This window comes from Enhydra lutris, unplaced genomic scaffold, assembly GCF_002288905.1.
Source record: "Enhydra lutris kenyoni isolate GAN:26980312 unplaced genomic scaffold, ASM228890v2 scaffoldscaffold45, whole genome shotgun sequence".
In the NCBI taxonomy this organism is placed as follows: Eukaryota; Metazoa; Chordata; class Mammalia; order Carnivora; family Mustelidae; genus Enhydra; species Enhydra lutris.
In genome coordinates, this window is record NW_019154129.1 from 7,024,173 (window position 1) to 7,049,584 (window position 25,412).

At 48.7% G+C, this 25,412-nt stretch overlaps 1 protein-coding gene across 5 annotated transcripts in view; it reads right to left on the bottom strand.

Moving 5' to 3' along the window:
* Positions 1 to 25,412, bottom strand: part of LOC111155983 (C-type lectin domain containing 16A) — a 207,482-nt gene that overhangs the window by 132,866 nt on the left and 49,204 nt on the right. For 4 of the 5 annotated variants that reach the window (XM_022516484.1, XM_022516481.1, XM_022516483.1 and 1 more), the window contains 2 exons: positions 17,137 to 17,368; positions 3,523 to 3,655 (listed from right to left, as the gene is read on the bottom strand). In XM_022516484.1, coding sequence (XP_022372192.1) covers positions 3,523 to 3,655; positions 17,137 to 17,368 — 365 coding nt within the window. The remainder of the gene's footprint in view (positions 1 to 3,522; positions 3,656 to 17,136; positions 17,369 to 25,412) is intronic. The other variant, XM_022516482.1, reaches the window with a different exon arrangement.

Below are 25,412 nucleotides of genomic sequence, written 5' to 3' on the forward strand. Positions count from 1 at the left end.
GGCTAAGAATCGATGTGAGGGTTCACCTCTGATGCTTTGTGGGAGAGGTCGAGAGAGTGGCTGCAGATATCACAAACCACACACCCCAAAGGCTGCCTTTCCAGGTGAAGGGCCTGGCCTGGAAAAGACTCTTCATCACCAGGATAATAGAATATGCACGGGTCTGGCCCGTCGGCAGGAGGCTCCAGCCCGTGACCACCTGCGGCTGCCTCTCTGGAGGCCAGGCTGAGGCCAAGAAAGCAGAGCACCTCGAGGAGTGACCGAGGGCACACGTAACCCCCAGAAGGACGCAGAGCCACTGTCAACATCACTGTCGAGGGGGAGTGAAGAGGTGTGGCTGAGAAATGGGGAGACTACTCAGTGCATTGCCCTTTACACTTTTAAAAAAATCTGAATTCCAAGAACGTACCACTGATTCAGAATATTAAACTGAAAGATGCAAAAGAGAAAGTGGTGCAAACGTTCTTGTCATAACATTGCAAATAAACACATGACGCTGGGAAGTTAAAGGAAGAGCCTTTCCTTAAAGGGGACATTTACCCCCGGGCTCTTCCTCCAGGGCCCCAGATCAGGCACCTTTTGGATGCGTGAAGAGTTCTGCCAGGTAGGGATCTGGGTTTCTTTAAGTGCCTGGCAATACCACTTCCAACCCAAGAGCAGGATGAAGTAGAAAACGTTTTCTTGTAACCAGCCACCCGGAATGTGGATTGTGTTTTCATTCGAGAGCAATGCAGATTACCAAACGCCGCGTAGCAGACGGAGGGCTGAGCAGACACAACATCTTCTAAGAGACGAAGTAGCGTGAAACCATTGGCATTTCGTTTACTGAGTGTACAGGAAAGTGAAAAAGATGCCTGGGGTTGGGTATGAGGCAGAAAAATAAAAAAAGACGAATGACAGGCATGGTATGGTGTAAGTATTGGGGGCAAGGAGGGTACCATTCCCACTGAGAAATGACCGGCAGGAAGTAACTGGAATGTTAGGGACAGCTGCTTTGAACACTGGCAGCATGGAGACCTTTTTCCCTTCTTCATGCTTTTTTCAAAATGTTTTTATATTTTCTGCATGTGTGTTGCTTTTGTAATTCTTTTTTTAAAGATGAGAATGCTTTTAGACATTTTTCAGTTTCTTAGGCCTATATTTAACCCCGAAGGCAGACACAGACCACGATACACAAGGAGTACGAGAACACTTTGTACTATGCTATTTCTTCAGACAAGCAGACCAATGTCAAGATCCACTGCATGTCAAGGAGAACACACTGCCCCCTCCTTCCTCCAGAGTGCAGTCCTTCCCTCTCAGGGCCTGGAATTGGGAGGAGAGAAGTCCGTGGCACTGTTCCTGACAACCAACAATTCAACACCTTCGCAGAGGAGAAGGCAGCTTTCGCCCTGGGCCAGTCTCCACCTGGCATTTGCTCTCAGAGCTGAGGGGAGGCCTGGCTCAAGTGTCCCGGGGCCATAAGCTTGTGTGTGGGCCCAACTCAAGGCACAAGGATCAGCTTCCCTTATAAGCCATGCGGTAGAAGATGTCAGTTAAAGTCACGGAAAGTTAAGAAACAATTTCAGGGCGCCTGGGTGGCTCAGTAGGTTAAGCCACTGCCTTCGGCTCAGGTCATGATCTCAGGGTCCTGGGATCAAGTCCCGCATCGGACTCTCTGCTTAGCAGGGAGCCTGCTTCCCTCTCTCTCTCTCTTCCTACTTGTGATCTCTGTCAAATAAATAAATAAAATCTTTAAAAAAAACAAACAATTTCAACAGACTCTAAGAAAACCTCTCTCTTTACTAAAAAAAAAAAAAATCAGGAAAAAAAAAAATCTCAACCCAACCTTCAAACCTAACATTTCGTCTGTTCATTTTTTTCTTTATTAAATAATACATGGTTATACTTCTTCCTTTAACAAAGCTATGACCGGGCGCCTAGGTGGGTCAGTGGGTTAAAGCCTCTGCCTTCAGCTCAGGTCGTGATCCCAGGGTCCTGGGATCGAGCCCCACATCGGGCTCTCTGCTCAGCGGGGAGCCTGCTTCCTCCTCTCTCTCTGCCTACCTCTCTGCCTACTTGTGATCTCTGTCTGTCAAATAAATAAATAAAATCTTTAAAAACAAAAACAAAAACAAAAACAAAACAATGACCAGACACTACATAAAATATGTGCTCTGTTTCCATTTATTAGATCCTAAGAAACCCAACACCTCCTGACAGTTTTCACGTAAAAGTAGCAGCTCCTATTCTAGTAAGCAGACGCCCCCCATTTGCTGATACACCCTCCCCCTCTACTAGTCATTGGTGGTTGTTCCAATTATTCATATCCTCGCTAATGCTGTGCCAAGCAACCGAAGGTTGTCTTACCCTCCCTTTCTGTGTTCAGAATGATTTCCTGACTTTTCAGGGCGTCAGGAGTTGTGTTTTTTGCTGCCAAGCTAAATCAAAAGAGTCTTTGTAAGTTGCAACAACAGAGAGCCCGCACCACACTCCGGTGTTTTTTAATTTAAACCCAACGAGAAGCGGCTCCCTTGCGCATCTGAAAGAAATCCGTCCTGAGTGTTCGATAACTAAGACGGCTGCCAAACAAGACAGGTGGAGGCAGACGGGTGGGCTCCAAGTCTTGGAGCCGGACTAAGGAATGGGCGAGGGCATGTGTGCGTTCGAGCCCCTCCGCCCTGAGGGTTCAGGAAGTGAATGCTCGGAGGCTCACAGCGGAACCCCGCTGCCGTGCGGAACTCACACGGCAGTGGGATGAGGCTACCGCAGGGGTCTCTGCAGTGGGGCCGCTCTGCAAGGAAGTAACTCCGAAATGAAAAAAGTCCTCCTGGCAGTTCCCTGCACACTTTGGGAGCAGCCTGCCACCCAGTCCCACTCTGGAAGAAGGGCTGGTGCTGCCAGTTTCCAGGAAACGTGGCATCTCGAAGGCCGAAGAGGGTGTAGCTGCAGCGGGCCATCAGTGAAACGAACACGGGCAAAAAGCCGAAGGCGGACAGCAGCACGAAATCGCGCTGGCTGAGCCAAGAAGAGGGCAGGCCCTACGGCCGGCGGGGGAGTGTGGCAGTGAGTGAATCAGACAGGCCCCAAGGGGATCCTTCCTGGGAGCAGCAGAGCACTGCCAGGGGCAGCCAGCACAAGGCTGCGAGGCGGCCCACACCCTTTAGGACAGGGCCCACCACCGAGGGGCTTGGGAGAGGTGGCGCCACGTCTCGGTCACCCCCTTCTGAGGGGTGAGCATGACAGAGTTGAGTGCCAGCTCTGTCCCTGTGGCCTCTCGAGAGGGGCTGGAGAAGCAAGGAAAGGCAGGAAGCAGGACAAGTTTGCTAAGAGGCCAAAGAGGCCATCTGGGTGGGGGGAAGAGGCCCCTGGTTACCTCTGGTGGGCACTGCACCCCCCAGCACCGCTCAGCCCACCTCCTCATCCCAGCGACAGAGCAGCACCCCCCACCCTGACTGGCAGGCTGGCCTCCGGGCTGCTCCCCACCCCGTGCTCCCCATGGCACCAGCGTGAGTGCAGGAGGACTGGGCCCACCCACGGCACCTGCTCCACTGCGCGCTCTCCAAGCCCGTAGCGGCGGCGCTCTTTTCCTCGTCCGTGGTGTTCTGTTCCTGCACGGAGGTGCTGGCCGCCAGCTCCGGGAGCTTGCCACGCTCCATGATCACCATCTCTATCTCTGGAAGCAAATACAGAGACAGGGATGAGCTCGGACAGCCTCACAGCCCTAGATTTACAGACAGTCATCCCAGAGCCAGAGCCAGAGCCCAAGTGGACTGCTCCTAGCGTGTCCAGCAAGTACGTGTCAGTGGGGACCGGGCATCGGCAGCAAGTTGGGGAGAAATCAGACAGAGGCCAGAACCTCTCTTCCTTTTGTCTTGCCAGTGCCAAGAAACGGGGCCCTGATTTTAATAAAAAAGTGCAAATTGCAGTCATTTATTTTATTTCAAATATGTTTTCCTAAGGCACTTATTGTCCTTATTGACATCACACTTCCTTCCCAAGGGAGCTGAGGCAGCAGAGACAAAAAATAATATGTAGTTAAGAAAGCATAACCAAGTTCACAGAGAAGATTCTGAAACTGTTTACACTCCAGCAAAGGCTTTGACATGGCTGAAGCCTTTGGTTTTCCTTTTCGGCTGACAACCTCCAGAAGGCAGAGGGAGGTCAGGGAGCTCACTGTATTTTTCCCAATTAAATAAGGGCCACGTGTAGCAACCAACATAAGCATGGTGTACGTTTTTAGTTCTCAGGAGGTAATGTGTGAACCAACACAGCCGAATGAGAGATGGTTCGCTCCTGGCTCTAAGGGGTCCCTGTCAGAGTTCTTTGACGTGCAGGTGCAGACCTTCAATTAGCTAGTTCTCGGAACCCGGAGTTCAGGTCATTGCCCTCATCTTCAGGAGACAGACGTAGGGAAAAGGATGCTGACGTGCAAAGCTGCACTTGTATCTGGAGGGATGGGACGACGCCCAGGACTCTGGTGGACCCCTGTCATCTATGCTCTTCCCTGGACTCGAGTAAAGGTCCCCAGCTGGCTCTGCCTCCCTTTACCTTCTAGTTTCGCTCTGCACACAGACCCAAGTGATTTTAAGTGGAAATTAGCTCATGCCGCCCTTCTGTTCAGAATTCCCCACTGCCTTCCCATCGCACGGAGGATGAAATCCACATGCCCTCCACAGTGTCGAGGCGGCCTGTTGTGGAACCACCCGGTCCCTCTCCACCTCTGACCTCTGTTCTCCCCAACACCCCTCTTCACCTGTGCTGCGCTTCCTCCGTGCTCTTTGATGGGCCCAAGCTTATGTCTGCCCCAGGATCTTTACACAGCTGCTTCCTCTGCCTGGAATGCTTTCACCCCGGGTCTCTCCCTCCCTGGCCTGACGCAAGGACACCCTTCAAGCCTCAAATGCCACCACCCCAGAGATGTCTTCTCAGACTCCCTCTGCACCGGTTTTTAACCTTCTTAAATTTTGATCAAAAATGCAGATTTTATTCATAGTTCCTTAGTTTTTCTCTACTGTCCATTTTCTCTTCCAGAATCCCATCCCGGGGACCATGTTACATCTAGTCGTCATGTCCCCTTTAAGCTCCTCTTGGCTGGGACAGTTTTTGACTCCCCTGCTTCTGGTGACCTTAGGGGTTGAGCCAAGAGAACTGGTCAGGTAGTCTGCAGAATGTTCCTCTATCTGAGTCTGTCTGATGTTTTCAGATCAACAGACTGGGGTAGAGGTTTCTGGGAGGAAGCCCACACCGGGGAAGTGCCCTTTGCGGACCGATGTAGCGAGTACGCGGGCCGGTGACACGGCCCGATCACCACCGATGGTAAGTCTGCGCCACTGGGCCAAGCGAATGCCAGTCAGATTTCTCCACTGGAAAGTGACTTTCCCTCCTCTCTCCCTGCACACTCTGTGGGAGCAAGTCATTAAGCACAGCCCCCCCTGGAGGGAGTAGCTACATAAATTATTGGAAATTCTTCTGGCTGAATCTGTCCCTTCCCCCTCTTTTTTTTTTTTTTAAGATTTTATTTATTTATTTGACAGACAGAGATCACAAGCAGGCAGAGAGGCAGGCAGAGAGAGAGGAGGAAGCAGGCTCCTTGCCGAGCAGAGAGCCCGATGCAGGGCTCGATCCCAAGACCCTGGGATCATGACCTGAGCTGAAGGCAGAGGCTTAACCCATTGAGCCACCCAGGCGCCCCTGTCCCTTTCCCCCCTTATCTCGAGTTTACTTTATAGCATTTATAACTGCCTGGATTTCCTATTTTCTATTTATGGCTTGCTTGTTTGCTGCCCGCCTTCCCCCGCTCGAATGGGGCTTTCATAAGAGGAGCTGCCTTCTCTGTTCTGCTCACCACTGGAACTCCAGTGCCGAGTCCAGCGCCCCAAATGCAGCAAGTGCTCACCACCGGGATGGACAGACAGATGGCTGGGCTAGCCCAGCATGGGAAGCTCCAGCAGCAGACAGGGCCGGCAGTGCTGCACGGCTGCTATGACACGTAGCGGGTGGCCCAGGGCTCCACCCCGTCCACCCTAAGGCAATGCATGCCCACCACCCTGGGGAACTCTTCGAGGTACAGCTGTGCCTGCACCTGTCCTCCAGCACAGAGGAGCACACCCCCCACCCATCCACACAGGCCTGGATCACCAGCCCCTTCCTCCCAGGGTGGACGGGAGCCTCCCACGGGGCCATCCCACAGGTGGGGGCTGACCCAGGATTTTCAAGGGCAATGCAGACAAAGGTTCTGTTTGCGGAGTTCTGTGTTTATTCCAGGGTGCCTTAAAAAGAGTCAGACTGCACGGAAAACCTGTTCTGCAGACCTCACTGCTTAGGGGAAGGTGAAATTTAAGGGGAAAAAAACCGAGTGAGTCAATTCACAGGGAGCTACTGAGTCAACAGCAGTCCGCACAGCATGGCCACAGCAGCGGGCCAGTGGGGGTGCAGACTGCCATCTGAGAATGATTGTTCTTTCCTGCGCCTGCACCTTCACCCCTACCAACCTCCTCCAGCTGCCTCCCCATGACCGGGACCTCTCTGCGGGGAGAGGAGATGATTCACGGGGCAGCACCTGTCTTATTTTTAATTATCCTCATCTTTCAACCATCTGTTTTGTTTCGCGATGTATCTGACCTTGGCACAGCAATACAAATATGTGTAATTTACAATAAATGCATTTATATTGGGGAGATGCCTGTGTAAATGACATTTATTTGATTGTTTGTGTTTACCGACAGAGCGTGCCACTGAAAACGTCGGAAGGCTACCAAGCAGGACGATGGTGCCAGCCTCTGGCTTCCACCCTGGGACCTCTGACACACCTCCTGCCCAGCTGCAGGCTCCCCTCCCTCCCAGCCTGGCTGACAGAGCAGGAACTCATCTTCAAGGACTCCCCAAGGTCACAGGGCCAAGCCCTAGTGCCTCAGCCTAGAGAATACATCTGCGGTGATGTGATTATTCCTTTTTAATTTTTTAATCTCCCTGAACACTCAGAATTCTGGAGCAGACGGCAGTTAAAGATAATCCAGTCTAGTGCTCATCAAACTTAGTTAAGGAGTGGCCTATTAATTTTGAATGACAATTTCCCATAGCACTCCACCACAGATGGGAGCAGAGCTGCTCCGGGTAAAGGGTGGGTGGGTTCCCAAACACCCCCAGCCGCGGGTTTCCTCCTGCACCCTACAGAAGCCCCTGAAGCTCCTTTCTAGAATTCTGGGGCTTCACACAAGACTGCTAAAAACCACCGGTTCAGTCCTGGATACTGTGTATGAGGAAACAGAAGCCCAAAAGCAGAGTGACAATTAGCATAGTTAGAAAAGTACCAGCAAAAAGCCAGGGCCACTGCCCTCCCACTCCCAGGTCCCATCCTCGTGCAGGACCAGTTCCACAAGGGTCTCTCCATCCACAGTGAGGTTTCTGAACCTCAGTTCTGTCCCCTTGGTTCCTACAGCCGTATCCCACCCCCTGTATCCTCATCCACCAGCACAGTCAGGGAGCGAGCTGTTCCATGGGGATGAATTCTCTAGATGAATGTACAACAGTCCTTCCAGTGCCAACACAGGTTTCCCCCGCCCCCCTCTCTTTTTAACAATTTTATCCAAACAACTCTTGAAAGTAGTGATTCTTTCCTAGCATCTGTCAACTCCCTGAAACTGTATGTAAAATGCCATGTGGGCATGGGGGGTATAATAAGTTTTGGGGGAGAGGGTCTCTCCAAATTCTCACTATTGTAAAATGGATTCCACAATCATCTTTAAAAGAGGGTGCCAAAGAAGATTTGACCTTTCTTTTCCTGGTGACTCAGGGTCAAAGTGAACCTCCTTTTTAGACCAGACCAGAACATGGGGCATGGTCCTGCAGAGCCTTCTGGGCCCCCGCTCCCACTCCTCCTGTGGATATGCGACTGTCTCGGTGCAGCCTTGCTTCCCACCCAGGGTACACACACCATGCTGCTACCACCAAGGAAACCCCAGATCAGTGGGCTCGTGGGCACGGATTTCCATGGGCAGTCACGGAGGCCAGGACTCGGGCTCTGATGCCGAATTCCCAGGAAACTCCACTTGAACCTGCTACAACATACCACAAGCCCTCATCCCATCTGGGTTTCTATTTTAGAATCTGAAGGGAGGGTGGCAAGAACCCAGCTCAGTTTTGTTTCAGCTTCAGTCCTTTGCCTGCCTCTTGGATGCTTGCCAAGTTTATGTGTTGCCCATACTATTTGTTATTTATCTCATCATTTTATCTGATCTCACTTTTTTCTTTTGATTTAAATACACTTTAAAAGGAAACTTGAGGGGCGCCCGGCTGGCTCAGTCAGTGGAGGGTGTGACTCGTGATCTTGGGGTTGAGAGTTCAACCACCACACACGGTGTAGAGATTACTTAAAAAAATGAAACCTTAAGAAAAAAGGGGGGGGGCGTTAAATCACATTATACTCTTCAATTGAGCAACCCGGCTTGCAGGGATTTATCTGGAAGATACACCCCTTAACAATATAAAAATGCACACACACAAGGGCATTCACTGAAGTATTACTTGTAATTGCAAAATATTGGAAACTACCTAACTGTCCAAGCGTAAAGATCGGTTGAATAAACTTTGGTACAGACACACACAGCAGCTGTAAAACAGAATGAGGAAGACCTCGGTGAGCTGATACGGAGTGATTTCCAGAGAAGCTGCTAAGCAAAGAGGAAAGAGAGTGTTTACAGTGTGCTACCCTGTGTGTAAGAGAGAAGGGAGACTAAGAAAACGGGGGCGCCTGGGTGGCTCTGTCGGTTAAACTGCTGCCTTCGGCTCAGGTCATGATCCTGAGGTCCTGAGATCGAATCTCATATCAGGCTCCTTGCTCATCGGGGAGCCTGCTTCTCTCTCTGCCTCTGCCTGCCATTCTGCCTGCTTGTGCCTTCTCTCTCTCTCTCTCTGACAAATAAAATATTAAAAGGAAAAAGAAAGAAAAAAAGCATTTATAGATCCTCCTATTCTCACAAAAACAAACGTGGGAAGGCTATTCCAGAAAGCAGCCAAGTTGGTTATCTACCAGAGGAAGAGAAATGGGATGGAATATGGAAAAAGGGACACTTCTTAAACTTACCCTTTTGTGCGGTTTTAAATTTGTTAATAACCCATATATTAAAAAGAATAAGAAGAAGAAATTAAATCTGTAAAAATGAGAAGGAAGAACCCTTACCAGACCAAAAAAAGAAAGGACCGATATTTTTTCTAATGCGTACTATACCTACCCTGATAGGGAATAAAGACCAAAGAAAGGGCAGACTAACAAGGAGCTACAAACACCCCCCTGGATTGTATACCCTCAGTGGGGAGACAGGTGAGGCGCGCAGGGGTGGGAGGGGACTGCAAAGCACCGTGAACTCCTATGTATTAAACAATAAACAAACTGAAACTTTTTAGGATGTATTATAGGATTGAGCAAACAAACGTGTGTACATTGTTGGGAGCCAAGGCTCTCACTGAAGAAGTGACACACAGATTTGGAATGGGGGAAGGCAAGAAAGAACGCTCTGGGAATGGATCTGCGTTGCTCTCAATACTGGAGATATTGCTACGCATTCATGATTTCTAAAATACGCACACACTTACGCATGTCTGTACATATGTACATGTATGCACGAGTAAATGTATATTTTGTGTACATACACGCATCCGTTTTTTAGATCTGTCCGTTGAAAGGGCCAAAAAGCAAGGCACCCCAGTAGCCATCAGCCCTTCTGGCACCCAGATCCTGGCCTCTAATACCACTGTCCACTGAGAGGAAGCAGGGTTTTTCTCTCTCTCTCTCTCTTTTTTTTTTTTTTAACAAATTCCTGTGATTTTTTTTTTTTTAAGATTTTATTTGAGAGAGAGAGATCACAAGTAGGCATAGAGGCAGGCAGGCAGAGAGGAGGAAGCAGGCTCCCTGCTGAGCAGAGAGCCTGTGCGGGGCTCAATCCCAAGACCCTGAGACCATGAGCTGGGCCGAAGGCAGAGGCTTAACCCACTGAGCCACCCAGGAGCCGGAAGCAGGGTTTTCCAGAGAAATGGCTCGTGTCAGGGATGGGCATTCCCCAACCATTCCAAGATGAACGTGGAATACCTTATCAAGCCAGAAAATATAAGGATTGCTCAAAAGAAATGACAGGAGCTTAGCACAAGGACACAGCAGCCAGTGCAAAAGGGTTCCCAAAGGCCAAGTCTGGGACAATTTGAGCATCGGATGAATTCAATCGGTAATGAAATACAAACCACTAAAAACTGAAATCCTTGAGTCTGTGCCAAGAACTGATAAAGAAAGAAATGGGGAGAAGGGAGGAATCCTGCTTGCAATGGAATGCTGAGGGCTGATTTTTAAACACGGAGAGAGTGCTGACGTTGGAAAATGAACGTTTTGCCACCAGTCTGGTGAAGACAGGATCAGGCAAGTATCATCAGCGAATGCCGGCTCCCATGAGCACTGTAATGAGGCACAGCATGTCTGTATTATCTCTAAGCGCCTCCCTGTGAATTAGTTGTAAAGAAAAGAGAAAGCGATTATACAGCAGAGAGAAGGGTCACCACAGCAGGTGACCAATATTCATGTCACCCGTGAGGGTCAGGGGGACAGCACATGCCTCCAGGTGGGACACTCTGAGAAGGACAGGACACCACCTACACCACAGTCCACCCGAGAATGCGTAACCTCCATGTAATCACAAAGAAAACACCAAAGACAGATGAGGGAGTATTTTATTAAAGCAAAGGAGGGAGAAGTTGTGCATTTTTCAAAAATGTCACTGTTGTGAAAGAGAAGGCTGTGGAAAGATGTTCCAGGGTCATGAAGGCCTGAGAGACGTGACAACTAAAGGAACTACCTGACCCCAGGCTGGTGGGGGAAATACGCTAGAATGGAGATTATCGGGCCAACAGACAAACTGGACAGGGACAGCAGAAACCCACACTGGCGTGGACAGCTGCCCTGGAGTCATTCAAGCCAAAGCCCGATTCTTAGCAACTGGGTGTTCACACGCGTAGGAGCGAAGCGACAGGATAGATGCAACTCACCCAGAAAAGTAAGTGTGTGTGTGTGTGTGTGTGTGTGTGTGTGTGTGTGTGTGTGTTCTTTATACTATTTTTGTTTCTCCTAATTCTTATAAATCTGAAATTATTTTCAAATGAAAAAAAAAAGCCTCCTTAGTCCTCTAAGCATACAGCTGGTGTAAATAGGAAGCAAGTGTGAAAGTGTACGCCATGAGGGAACAACCAGGAGCAAGGCCTCCTGTGGACTGGGACAGGGGGGTGGGTGGGAGTGGGGGGGGCGCGTGGGGACGTGAGGGAGGCGTGAAGGACAGCACGTCCGGCTGGCCCGGAGCTGATGGCTGATGTCAACAAGAATCTTCTCACCGCCCCATCCCACTTACAAACACCCCCGCATCCCACAGCTGGAGCAGTGCTGAGCTGGCCTGGCGTCTGCATTCTGCAGGAGGGCACACTGAGGGCAGAGAGAGATCGAGGTGGTGGGCCTCTGCCCCGCTGCTGGGGGGGCTCCTCTCTCGGCACGGCCCATCAGCCATGTCCTGGCAAGGAGCACCTGTGTGGCTACAGTCCCAGCACCAGGCCCTGGACCCACCACCGTGAAGGGCTCCTGCACCCCAGCCTGGTGGGTGGTACAACCCCCTTACACAACTATAGCCTTGAGCCTCTGGGAGTCGAGGACCTTCCTCGTGAGGCTGGGCAGCTGGGCGGGGAACCCCAATCTCCAGCTCCTCAGGCCTCACAGGCCTCGCCCCGGCCCTCAACCTCTTGTCATTTGCATAAAAGCCCCCAGAACAGGACATGATTTGCATAGCCATGGGCAGAACAGAGCAGCACTAGTCACGAGGACCAAATGGCGGATGCAACCCAAGCTGGAAGGTTGGAAAGTGGAAAGATGGTTGCCAGAGGGGTGGTGGGAAGATGGGGAGTTATGTGTTTAAGGGGGACGGAGTTTCAGTTCAGGAGGATGAAAAGAGCTATGGAGATGGACGGCGGTGCAGGTTCCACGACAGTGTGGATGGACAGGCGAGCCCGAAGGACCCCCAGCACCCGAGGATGTCAACCTCTCCCCCACCAAGTGACAACTCTGGCCCGACCCGGGAGCTTCCCTGATGCTCTGACACTCTGATTTTTTTAAATAACAGCAATGATCCATCAACTTGCCCAGGATGATGTACATTCTAGTCTGATTAATATTTGGTAAATGAAGTGCTTTTCAGGGAAATGGCAGGCATGACCTCCCAACAGTCTTTGACTTCACAGACTCAAGGATTTTCTAAGTTGCCCTCTGTGTTCTACATTCCAGGAATCAAAATGAGGACAGATAATAAAAAGGGGGAAGGGGAGAATAAGAAGGCCCTAACGAGAACGTTCAGGGAAGGAGGAAAAAATGCCCTTGCTGGTTACCTAGGAAATAAGGGAAGGCCTGCATGCTATTGGCCGGCTCTGGAGCAGAATTTCCAGAGGCATCTGGCAACAACAGGGTGTGTATGGGCTGGGGATTTGGGGGAGCCTCTTCCTTTGTTTTGTTGTTTTCCTTGACTGAACAGCACAAGATTGCATTCCAAATGTTTTTTTTCTAGGAAGTTCTTTATACTAGTTAAGCCCATTTGAAAAGATGGCACTCTCACGTCTCTGCAATGGTGGCCCAGCCTCCTAATCCTCCTCCCTCCCTTCCTGCTGTCCGCCCCCCCCCCACACACACTTACCCACACAGCCACCTCACTAATTCGTTAGACAAATGAACAGAGAACCGGACTTCGTGGAAACTCACGGTAGGGAGTGGCAGGGGGTTGCCTGAACACACACGGTCCTTCCAAGCTCCTCACTCTGCTCTCCACCTTGGCCAGGCTGCCTCTGCAGTGCTCCTGGGCCACATGGTTGAGTGCTGAGACAGTGATGCTCTCATTTCCGTCAACCTGAGGGCTGTGCATTGTGAAGCCTCCCATGGGGAAGCAATGACTTGCCCAGGGTCACAGAGCTGCTCAGGAGCAGCCTCTCCAGGGTCTAGGAGTCAGACCCCCACCTACCTGTGGCTAATCCACAGCTCGTCCCAATGAGGAAACTCTGCCAGCCGTGGGCTTGGCTCTGGCTTTGCAAGAGGAGCCAGAAATGAGGCCAGGATTCCATTTCATTTCAATGGAGGCTTCAAAAGAAGGAAAGGAAAAAAAACAAAAAACAAAAAACTAAAAACAAAACAGGCAAAGCTGGGGTTCCCAACGTCCGGGCACCCCTCAACTCCCAGCTGACCTGGCATTTTCAAAGTCAGGGATGGACTCTTCACTCCGTGCCCTTGCTGGGATTCAAGAAAAGAGTAGGTCTTTAATCTGAGGACATGAAATCAGCGCCTACTTTTTCCATAGGCAAACACCAAAACTACACCCTATTTTTCAGACAAGAAGTGCAAACAATTCGCTCTCTTGTTCTAGGTCTGCTTATTAAGTTACTGCTCTGAATGGCTCCAAAAAGAGACAACTGTCCTTTCAGACTGACATGCATCGAGTGAACACTTGTTTGGCCACGGGCACGAGGGTACCCCTCTTTTTCCTTTTAGTGTGCAATTTCTGCAAATTTAGGGGCCCTGTGATTTTCTCAGTTTCCAAATGAGTCACTCATCAGTTGGGACCCAAAGCCAAGCAGAGGGGTCCAGAGGCACACACTCATTTCACACTTCTTCCTTGTCTGGGCTTCAGTGTGGAGGAGGTGTGAATTCTGGTTGCATTTGTAGAAAAAGAACATGTTAATGCCACATTTAAATCAGGTCATGGCAAAATTGTGACTTGTGACCATACGCCTTTTTATGCCTGTGCCTTCTGCCACCTCGCCGAGGCAAGATTTCCCCTACGAGTGCGGGGACGCCAGGGTTTGCAGGGGAAGCTGCGGCCAGCATCTCTTCACTCCAGAGCCGCCCGCGCCGATTACAAGCAGAATGTCAACAGGCCTCTAGATCCAGGGACAGGACAAGAAGCGCCAGAGAAAAGTCATCTAGAGGGGAGAAGAGCCACAGAGCCGCCTCCAAAGGGCGAAGGAGCGCACAGAAACAGTGCAGCTTTCTCGGGGAGCATCTGCTGTTTCTGTTGGCTGAGCATCCGTGCCCCCTTCTTCTTCTTTTTTTTTTAAGATTTTATTTTATTTGACAGATAGAGATCACAAGTAGGCAGAGAGGCAGGCAGAGAGGCAGGCAGAGAGAGAGAGAGGAGGAAGCAGGCTCCCTGCCGAGCAGAGAGCCCGATGCGGGGCTCGATCCCAGGACCCTGGGATCATGACCTGAGCCGAAGGCAGAGGCTTTAATCCACTGAGCCACCCAGGCGCCCCCGTGCCCCCTTCTTCTGATGGACACACCCTATTTTCTTTTTCACCAAGGGAGTCATTATCACAGGATCAACAAGCAACCCAAGCCTGACCAGTCGGCACAGAACACCCTTCTACAGCAACGGGTGAGCCAGGCCCATCAGTGTCACAGGGCATTGGCCCCCAGGCTGGAACTGCAGCCGACGGGAAGAAGCAGCTCCTTCTCTGCTCAGTGGTAGGCAAGCAGGATGCGAGCCTCGTGCTCCCGGTGGTCATCTACATCCGGGGCCGGCCCTGCCCAGGCCTTCCGGCGATACGAACAATAATCACCCTTTGGAAGTCAGTCAGAGTCCAATTTCTGACTCTCAGAACCACAAGAATCCTAACATATATTCATTAAAAAAAAAAAAAAAAGAAAAGCACCATGTGAATTACATTTTTTAATACTCAATTTCCAGATGGGGAAACTGAGGTACGGAGCTTGGGGAGACCAGTCGAGGCTCACAATAAACCTAGACATGACTGCAAGGCATCCCATCTCTTAGCACGTCCCACATGGACGTGGTGGCCTGATGCCCTTCCAAGTTGTACGACCTAAGACCTGCCTGGTTTCACCCAGACACAGGCTAAGGAGAGGACACCCACCGGCCACACCTGAAGTCTAAGAATAACCAAGAGTCAAATTCACCACACACAAAGCCCCGCTCACCTGAGCGGCCGCCGCCCAGAGAGGTGTGTCATTGCTAGACAGGCCTGTGGGAGCTATATTTATTTATGTTGAGCTGGGTGGGAAGATGAGAAATATTCCATAATATTTTGGAATGACTACTGTGTGTTCGAGAAAAGAGGAGGACACCAAAATGTCAAGGGCGGGGGCGACCGTTGAGAATCCTGTTCAACTAAAGTTCTAACATCAACATCAACTGTCCAAGCAAAACCTCTGGGGGAGATCCCGGGGCCCGGTCTGGTACAACCTGGCCGAGAAAGCACCCAGGAAACAGGTTTTTGGAGGCTGGTCAATGTTTTCCCCCTTGCCCTGGGCAGAGGACAGGCAGGCTCAGCATTTGGGGAGTCATCACACCAATCCCAACAGCGCGCTGGAACGGCAACCCAGCCAAGCCACTTGCAGCCCCGCACGCCAGGACCGGGCTGCCGGGCTGACTCACTTGCCTGTGTGCTTGCGGCCAAGCCTGCCCTGTCCACACCAGGGTTAGTCATGGCCAGGCCTGGTTAGAGAGCAGCCCTTAAAAGGATTGGAATGAAAGAGGTAGCATCTTTCCAAAACAAAATCGACAGGAACACAGAGTACAAAATGGGGTGAAATCCTCCTCCTTTACCCCAGTGTGGCCACAGGACAACTAAACCCCAGGGTTTTTACCCAGACAGCTTTCTCCTGAGTTTTAAAAAAAAAAAAAGAGAGAGAGAGAGAAAGAAAAGATGCAACTAAGCCAACTTAGATGGCTTGCTTACCTTGCCTTTGCCCCTCACCTCCCCACCAAAGACATACTTGTTGGCATCCGTGTCCCGAGCCAAACAGGAATTCCTTTGTCAAAGCGCTTCCTGCACACTTTCAACAGGAATAAAAGCATGCGGGGGTCTCAGCCTTACAAAGGGGGCTGGGCGGCACCAGAGAGATACTTCAGTTAGACTTATCAAAATGGGATCTTGGCATTTCCTGAGAACTGCCAAGAGATTCAGAATGGGGCCAGCAGGGTGGAGAAGGGGTTGGGTTCTGGCTCCGAAATCACAGCAAACTGCCCAAATCAAATGAGTTCCCAGTCACGGATTTACGGAGCTACTCCATCTGCCAGTTCCAGACCCTCCCAGACTAGGGACTCCCACAGTCCAGACTGATGGGCTGACAACAGCTGCTGGCTTTGGAGCAGCCACAACCAGCCCCGCATCCAAGAGGACAGCCCACAGCTGGAGCTGAGGACAGCCCGTGTGTTGCAGGAAGTGTGGGGGGAGCTCATGTCCAGCAAGCGGAGCCCCCATCCCATTTCTACCCCATCCTCTGCTCCACCCCGGGTGCCCGGGGCCGTGGCCAGAGACCCCATCTGTGTGGCTGTGCACCCAGCCCCTGACACCAGAGAGCCTGCACGGCTGAAGCTTGCCTAATTCCAGAGCACACACTGTTGTCCAGATCGAGAAGGTGTTAGCATGTGAGTCAGAGCGAGGTGGAAATTCACCCAGAATCATCCCAACACAAAAGAGAAAGAGGAACAAATGATTTGGCTTTTTGAGCACATGTGCCCCGAACCCCGGTGTACCTCACTCACTGTCCGAAGACAAGACAAGTCCGAAGACTGTGCTCACTGTCCAAAGACAAGACTTCAGACAAATCCTAACGTAAGAATCTAGGGGATGATATCTGATTATTGGATCCCCCAAAACATAATTGTCTTAAAGGTATATAATCTCATTAAACATGGGTTTTCTTCCTGCAGTGCACTGGAAACAACAACCCGCGTCAAAAACCAGAATGGCAGGTGACGGGGACGAACAGAACTGCAATGAGTGTGACAACAGCGGTAACAGCATCAAGTGCTTGCGACCCAGGCCAGGCACTGCTCCGAGCACAGTACGCGTATTCACTCATTCCAGTCTCGGAATGACAAAGTAAATACCATCCGCTAGCCTCTGTTTACTGATGGAGAAACTGAGGCACAGGGTTCCGAGTCAAGAAGCCTGCTCTGGGTCACCCATGCGATGAGGGTAGGGCACCTGCCTACAGCTGCCTGCAAAGGGCTGGGCCTGCAGAATGAGGTACACTGGCGTCGGGGATGGACATACAACGGGGACCAGACACAAGGACAGCCCGGCTCGTGGCACAGGCGGCAGGGTGGCGTTCGCGGGCACACTCACCTTCACTCTCCCCACTCGTCCTGATGCCTTTTGAACCACCCTCAGTACCTTTAGTCTTCTCAGCGTCTTCCTGGGCATCCTCGGCGGGCCCCTTCTCCTCCTCGTCTTCCTCCCCAACGTTTTTGTAGTTGGGTCTCTTCTGCACCCGCCTCTTGCCCTTGTGTTTGTTCATCTCAAGGGAGCGCTCAAGCGTCTCGGTGGGCTTAATGAAGCACCGAATGCTGGGCTTGGCCTAGGGAAGTCAACACACGGATTGGAACCTTGGAATCTCACCGGACACCATCGTCAAGCTGCCTAGAGTTGCTGCCCCAAGAAATTCTATTTCCAGAACAAAAAAAAAAGGCTACCTCCTACTTCATCATCAGGATGATGATGAACACCACCATGGTTAAGTCATCAAAACGAGGGCACCAGCTACCATTTACTCAAGCCCACCACCCTAAGTCAGAAACTCGGCACTTTACCAACACCAGCCATGGGCTTCCCAAAGGCCATCGCTTGTCAAGGAAACACCCTTCTGGTTAACACCTTTAGGGTACTTTGCATGTGCCAGATGCTGCTCTAAGGGCCCTGACTGCACGATCTCATTTGAGCTTGACAACGACCCCAGAAGGTTCTCCTATCATTTCCCTCCCTCTATAGATGATAAAACAGAGTCTCGGAGTTGGTAAATGACCCACCCACAGTCAAAGAGCCAGGAGGTAGCCAAGTTGAGATTCAAACCCACCTACCATCCACCCAATTTAGTTCCTCAGTATGGCATGCTACTGTTACTGACTTTTTCAAGATTTTATTTATTTGAGAGAGAGAGCAAGCGGGCACACGAGCACAGGGGAGGGGCAGAGGGAGAAGGAGAAGCAGGCTCCCCGCTGAGCAGAGAGCCCAACGCTCGGCTCAATCCCAGGACCCCAGGATCATGACCTGAGCCAAAGGCAGATGCTTAACCGAATGAGCCACCCAGGCATTCTTAACTTCTAATTTAAATAAATGTATGTTAAAAGAAGCTGTATACTGCTACAGGGCAAGGAATACCAGTGTCTCTTATTGCTGTAAAAATAAGTAACAGAAAAGAAAAAGCAAGGTGTACTAGATGTAGCCAAATGCTGGCTCTTTAAAAAGGGGGGCTTGGCAAGTACCAGCAGGGAGTTAAACTTGTCCCCAAAGGAAGCTGGAAGAAGTTCTCCCCTGAGAAGTCAGGAGCTTTCTAAGAGAAATGAAAGAGGCCTGTGGGAAACACTGATTTGTGTCTCAGTCAAGGTAACAAACATGAGATAGACAGATGGCCACTCCCATCTTACAGGTACGAAAACAGAGACTCCAAAGGACAAAGTGACATGCCCATGTCACACAGCTCCTGAGCCATGAGTCAGATGTGGAACTGAAGACCGCCCAATCCCAAAACCCAAGCTCCTCCTGAAATACAGGTGCTTCCTCGGGAGTTCAAACTCAGTTCTGGGCTCAGTACCCTCTAAACAGTGTTTACATGCAAATGGACCGGGTCTAGCAAGAAAAAAAGACAAAAGAAAACTAGTCTGTTTGGGGCAGATTCTGACTCAAGTATTTCTCTCTTTTCAGGGTCTGGATGATGCCCAGACATCCTTTTGTCATTAAAAAAGGAAAAAGTTTTAAAGAAAACGTTTCCATTATCTTGATATGGTTTATCCATCTTTTCAATTTACCCCCAACCAACCACCCACGGTACTCTGGGGGCCACCGTACCTTGCCAGTAAGTGGAATGTGCTCAAGGAGCACAGATTAATTTCAATAACGCTCAAAACAAAACCTAATTGGAAGCTAAATTAGCATCCAAATCCAAACATTAATTTTTATTTACTCATTTTCGATTATTCATCCACAAAAATGACAGATAAATTGAGATAGGATTCTACTGCCCAGGAAACCCAGAGAGTGCATTACAGACACCAATAAGTGGGAGCCCAGAGATGGGAGCCCCCCGGGCGTGCCGCATTTGACAGACAGCATTCATCAGAACCCACTCAGGATGCTGTCTGATCGAACACAGCCCTGGACAGCCCCTTCATCTTCTGTTGAAGGACTCGAACCCAGGAAATTAGGGTCCTGAGATAAAGTCACTGCTTCCTCTGATCACCACTTACTCCCATACGCAATCAAAGCTTTCTGAAACAGAAAACCGAGACTGAAGCAGAGCAAAACATCGCCCGGTTAGGAGGTCTAACTAAAACTTCACGTGGATGGATGTAGAAACCTCTCCCTGAGCTCCGTGTGAACTCAGATGTACAGAAGTGGCAGAACAAAGGGAAGTGTAACAGCGTGTGAGGCCCAGGGCTGCTCAGAGCAGTGTGATCCCCAGCTGGACCCTGCCATGAGCTGTGGGTCCTCTCTGAGCATCAGAGTCCTTGTCTAATACACAGGGTAGATAATTCTGGCCTTCCAGAACTAAACATAATACGGATGTAAAAGTTCTTTCAGTAAGCATCCAACATCAGAGTCACCTTTCTCTCCCTGCCTCCTTACAACCAAAAAAAAAAAAAAAAAAAAAAAAAGGTAAGAGTCAACTGTGAAAATAAATTTAAAAACTTTCCAAAGGGATCTGCTCTTCTCGATGGTTAGGTGTTGGGAGGACATGTTTACTGGGGAAATTTCAAACCTTTAAAATGCAACCCTACCCAAGGAACAGCTGGAAATAACCTAAATGTCCATCAATAGGAGAGTGGTTAGGTCATTACGGTCTGCCCATAGAATGGGAATCCACGTACATGTTAAGGAGACCTAGGTCTTTTTGTAGCTATGTGCCTGGATTCCAAACTGGTACCAGGGTGGAGAAGCATGAGCGGGGAACTCAACAGGGACCCCTACAGGTAAAGCTCTTCAAAGGCCCATGTGATGCTGTGAACGGCTTTTCCTGGAAAGCAGCCTACAAATATTTTAGGATTTCATCTCTGGGGGATAAAGGACTTCATCTCTGGTCCTGCACCTGCACAAGCACACTTGCATTTTTTTCATTTCTAGACCTTTCCGTCTGGTCTGAAATTTCTAATCTGGTATGCAAGTTAACCTTTTAAAAAAAATTCATCAGGAATCATTTGGACATTAGAACTTTGAACTTTACTGTTCCTTTTTTTTTCTTTTATATTCAAAAGCCTGTGTTTTTCTTAATACTGATAGCATCAAAACCCCGCAGTTACCATGGAGAAGCTGACAAGGCCTGGCTGGGAAATGTGGACAGAGATTCATGATTGTTCCTGTGGCTCCTGTCAGGAGTCTTCTGGCTACTGGCCTCTCAGGACTCTCCATGTGACAGTGGACAATTCCAGTGTTCCAGATGGAAAGTCCACAGGAGCAGGGCCCATCCAGCTTACACCCTCCGCAACCCCCAGCGCCCCGCACTGCTATGCTCTCAACACAAAATCAGGTGCCTGGAGCAAGGCAGGGCCTCAGTGGGCTGCTGTTGAGTGAATTCATGGCTGCGTGGTATGTGCCCACACTGCACCCAAAGTAAAAGAGAGAAGAACAAAGAAAAGTGTGGGATGGAAGAAAACAGGAGTCCTTGGAAGGTTAACTTTAGCACGGAGCAAGAGCAAGGATGGTGAAACTAACCAAAAGAAAGGGAAAAGCTCACTTCAGAGTCAATGTGATTTTAGGGATGGCCCAAGGGCTGAACTGCTCCCTAGTGTGCTTCTGCCCACTGGCTAACCATACCTCACTCTAGCCTCCACTCCTCCACCCTGAGGCTTCCAGCCTTGTGCAAAGTGTAAATACTCTAGAAGGTGACTCCCCAGGGGTCAGGAGTAACTAAGGCCTTTCGGGCTGTGGGATTTGAGAGCCAGCTCTGCATGGACAGCGAGAGGGGCCTGGAGCAAGGGGTCAGGAAGGCCCAGACAAACACATGTAAGGCCCAGGTGTTGGACACGGGAGAAGACACAGCACTGTCAATGCCCCAGGTGTTGAACAGAATGTCCTCTGTTAGGTCCGGGAGCGCCCCCCACCCCCAGAAAGGCCACGTGCACACTGCACGTGAGAAAGCAAGCTGCAGTCGAGCAACCCATCTGGGATTCTGGTTACAATTAAAAAAATAAAATTATCAATTAAAACCTGGCCCTCTGTATCATGCTTTCCTGTGTGGAGAGATCTGGGCATGACAGTACACACAGCAAGGTCCGGAAGGCTCCACAGGCTCCAAATAGTTTTCCCTTCTAAAGAAGACAGTGGGGGAACTTTCACTTTCTCTTCTAGTTGTTTCTGTGTCCAGTCACTGTGCCCAAGAAAGTATTACCAATGCCATTTAAATGTAATGAGTACCTTCAAAGAAAGTAGCTAATGTCACTAAACTAGATGCTTAAAAATAGGTAATCCAGGTAAATCCAGGTAATCCTGGGTGGCTCAGTAGATTAAGCCGCTGCTTTCGGCTCAGGTCATGATTCTAGGGTCCTAGGATCGAGTCCCGCATCGGGCTCCTTGCTCAGCCGGGAGCCTGCCTCTCTCTCTGCCTCTGCCTGCCTCTCTGCCTGCTTGTTTGCTTTCTCTCTCTCTCTCTTTCTGACAAATAAATAAAGTCTTTTAAAAAAAAATAGGTAATCCATTACTTTTAGAGTATTCCGCCAAAATTTTTTTAAAAAAGGCAGCTCTAGAAAGGGGGTGGGGTTAGAGACTGAGGATGAGCTACCAGAAATGTCTTCTGTCTTGCCCTAAGGTACGCACAAATGTAATTCTAAGCACAAAGCCACTGACGATCACTGCACTTTATGTTATCCCTCGATTTAAAAAACATTCACCTAGAGAGAGGAGTCAAGATGGCAGAGAAGTAGCAGACTGAGATGATATCAGGTCGTAAGAGATCAGTTAGATAGTTATCAAGCATTCCGAACACCTACAAATCCAACAGGAGATTGAAGAGAAGAAGAGCAGCAATTCTAGAAACAGAAAACCGACCACTTTCTGGAAGGTAGTGGTAAGTGGAGAAGTAAATCCAAAGTGACGGGAAGATAGACCAGTGGGGGAGGGGCCAGTTCGTGGCAAGCGGTGGAGCAACGGAGCACAAAATCCGAACTTGTAGAAGTCTGCTCCACTGAGAGATGTCGCTGTAGAGGCTAAGCGGTGGTGGAGCCCTTGTGGGGACAGTGTGGTCTCGGGTTCTGCAGGGTCACAGAAGGATCGGGGGTGTCTGGGTGTAGCAGAGCTCGCAGGTATTAGAGCGTGGAAGCCGACTACAAAGACGGAGCCAAGGAGGGAGCTCTCAGCTCGAGGTTTCCTTAAACCGTGACCCACAGCACAGTTGGACCACTGCTCTTCAAGCACAGACGCCACAAATGGCAGATCTGGGGAGACACACCAGAAGAGCAGCGCAACAGGCATCTGCTGGGTTTGGAGACTCCAAAAGGGGGTGTGCGCCAGAGACAGAAATGCTCAGTCACAGGCCAGGTGAGCTCGGAGCCCAGTCAGAGACCAGGGAGATGGGAGTGATTGAGTGCTTTTCTCCGAGGGCGCACTGAGGAGTGGGACCCCAAGCTCTCAGCTCCTCTGGGCTGGATATGGGGAGGCCGCCATTGTCATTCCCGTCCTCCAGAGCTCCACAGAAAGCGTTCAGGGAACAAAGGCTCCCAAGAGCGAACCTGAGCAGATTGCTCAGCCCGGCCCCTGGAAAGGACAGTGCAATTCCACCTTAGGCAAAGACGTTTGAGAATCACTGCAACAAGTCCCTCCCGCAGAAGATCAGCAAGAACATCCAGCCAAGACCAAGCTCACTGATCAAGGAGAACAGCGGAACTACAGAGGAAGGAAAAGCAAAGCATAGAATTCATGGCTTTCTCCCCATGATTCTTTAGTCTTGCAAAGTTAATTAAATATTTTTAATTTTATTTTTTTCATCTTATTCTAATTTTTTTTAACTTTTACTGTTTCCTCTTTTAAAGTTTTTTAACTAGTTTATCTTAACAATACCGTCCTAAAAAAATCTTTTTAAACCTTCATTATTATAGTCATATTTTATCCTTCATTGTATCTAATTTTATTTTTTGTATACATATAGGGTTTTTTCTTCTAAAAAATTTTGGGATACAACTTCTTCTAATAGATCAAAATATACTCTAAATCTACCACATGGCTTTGTTCTAGTTTCCAGCCTGAGCAAATTCTCTCCACTTTCTTTTTCTTTCTTTTCCAAACTAACTTATCAACTCCTTTTTAAGATTTTTTAAAAATTTTCAACTTTACAGTCATATTCCATCCCTTCATTATGTTTACCCTTATTTTTGTGTATATATATAAGTTATTCTTTCTCTAAGATTTTGGGATGTAATTTCTTCTGAGACCAAAATACACCCAAAATCAAGTGGGTAGCTCTATTCTATTCATCGGTCTAATATACACACACAAACACACACACACACATATATATATTTTTTTTCTTTTTAAAAATTTTTTTGAACTTCTTTTTACCTCCTTCCCCCACCCCCCCGCAATTTGGAGTCTCTTCTGATTTGGTTAATGCACATTTATCTGGGGTCTTTACCACCCTTTTAGTATTTTATTCTCTAGTTCATATATTCTTATCTAGATAAAATGACAAGGTGGAAAAACTCACCATAAAAAGAAAGAACAAGAGGCATGACCGAGGATGGGACCTAATCAATAAGGACACTGGTAATATGTCAGATCTAGAGTTCAGAATAACAATTCTTAAGGTGCTAGCTGGGCTCAAAAAAAGCATGGAAAATATTAGAGAAACCCTGTCTGGAGAAATAAAAGCCCTTTCTGGAGAAATAAAAGAACTAAAATCTAACCAATATGAAATCAAGAAAGCTATTAATGAGGTACAATAAAAAACGGAGGCTCTTACTGCTAGGATAAATGAGGCAGAAGAGAGAATTAATGATTTAGAAGACCAAATGACGGAGAATAAAGAAGCTGAGCAAAAGAGAGACAAACAACTACTGGACCACAGGGGGAGAATTTGAGAGATAAGTGATACCATAAGACGAAACAATATTAGAACAATTGGGATTCCAGAAGAAGAAGAAAAAGAGAAGGGGGCAGAAGGTATACTGGAGCAAATTACTGTAGAGAATTTCCCTAATATGGCAAAGGGAACAAGCATCACAATCCAGGAGGCACAGAGAACCCCCCTCAAAATCAATAAAAATAGGTCCACACCCTGTCATCTCATAGTAAAACTTACAAGAATTAGTGACAAAGAGAAAATCCTGAAAGCACCCCAGGACAAGAAGTCTGTAACACACAATGGTAAAAATATTAGATTGTCAGCAGACTTATCCACAGACTTATCCACAGAGACCTGGCAGGCCCGAAAGAGCTGGCATGATATATTCAGAGCACTAAACGAGAAAAACATGCAGCCAAGAATACTATATCCAGCTAGGCTATCATTGAAAATAGAAGGAGAGTTAAAAAGCTTCCAGGACAAGCAAAAAGTAAAAGAATTTGTAAACACCAAACCAGCCCTACAGGAAATATTGAAAGGGGTCCTCTAAGCAAAGAGAGAGCCTAAAAGTAGTAGACCAGAAAGGAACAGAGACAATATACAGTAACAGTCACCTTACAGGCAATACAATGGCAGTAAATTCATATCTCTCAATAGTTACCCTGAATGTAAATGGGCTAAATGCCCCAATCAAAAGACAAAGGGTATCAGAATGGATAAAAAAACAAAACCATCAATATGCTGTGTACAAGAAACTCATTTTAGACCCAAAGACACCTCCAGATTTAAAGTGAGGGGGTGGAAAACAATTTACCATGCTAATGGACATCAAAAGAAAGCTGGGGTGGCAATCCTTATATCAGATCAATTAGATTTTAAGCCAAAGACTATAATAAGAGATGAGAAAGGACACTGTATCATACTGAAAGGGTCTGTCCAACAAGAAAATCTAACAATTTTAAATATCCATGCCCCTAACATGAGAGCAGCCAACTATATAAATCAATTAATAACAAAATCAAAGAAACACATTGACAATAATACAGTAATAGTAGGGGACTTTAACACCCCCTTCATTGAAATGGACAGATCATCCAAGCAAAAGATCAACAATGAAATAAAGGCCTTTATTTCATTGTTGATCTTTTGCTTGGATATATCTGTGATGTCCATCTGGTGTGTCTTAGTGACAAAGAGAAGATCCTGAAAGCAGCCCGGGAAAAGAAGTCTGTAACATACAATGGTAAAAATATAGATTGGCATCAGACTTATCCACAGAGACTTGGCAGGCCAGAAAGAGCTGGCATGATATATTCAGAGCACTAAACGAGAAAAACATGCAGCCAAGAATACTATA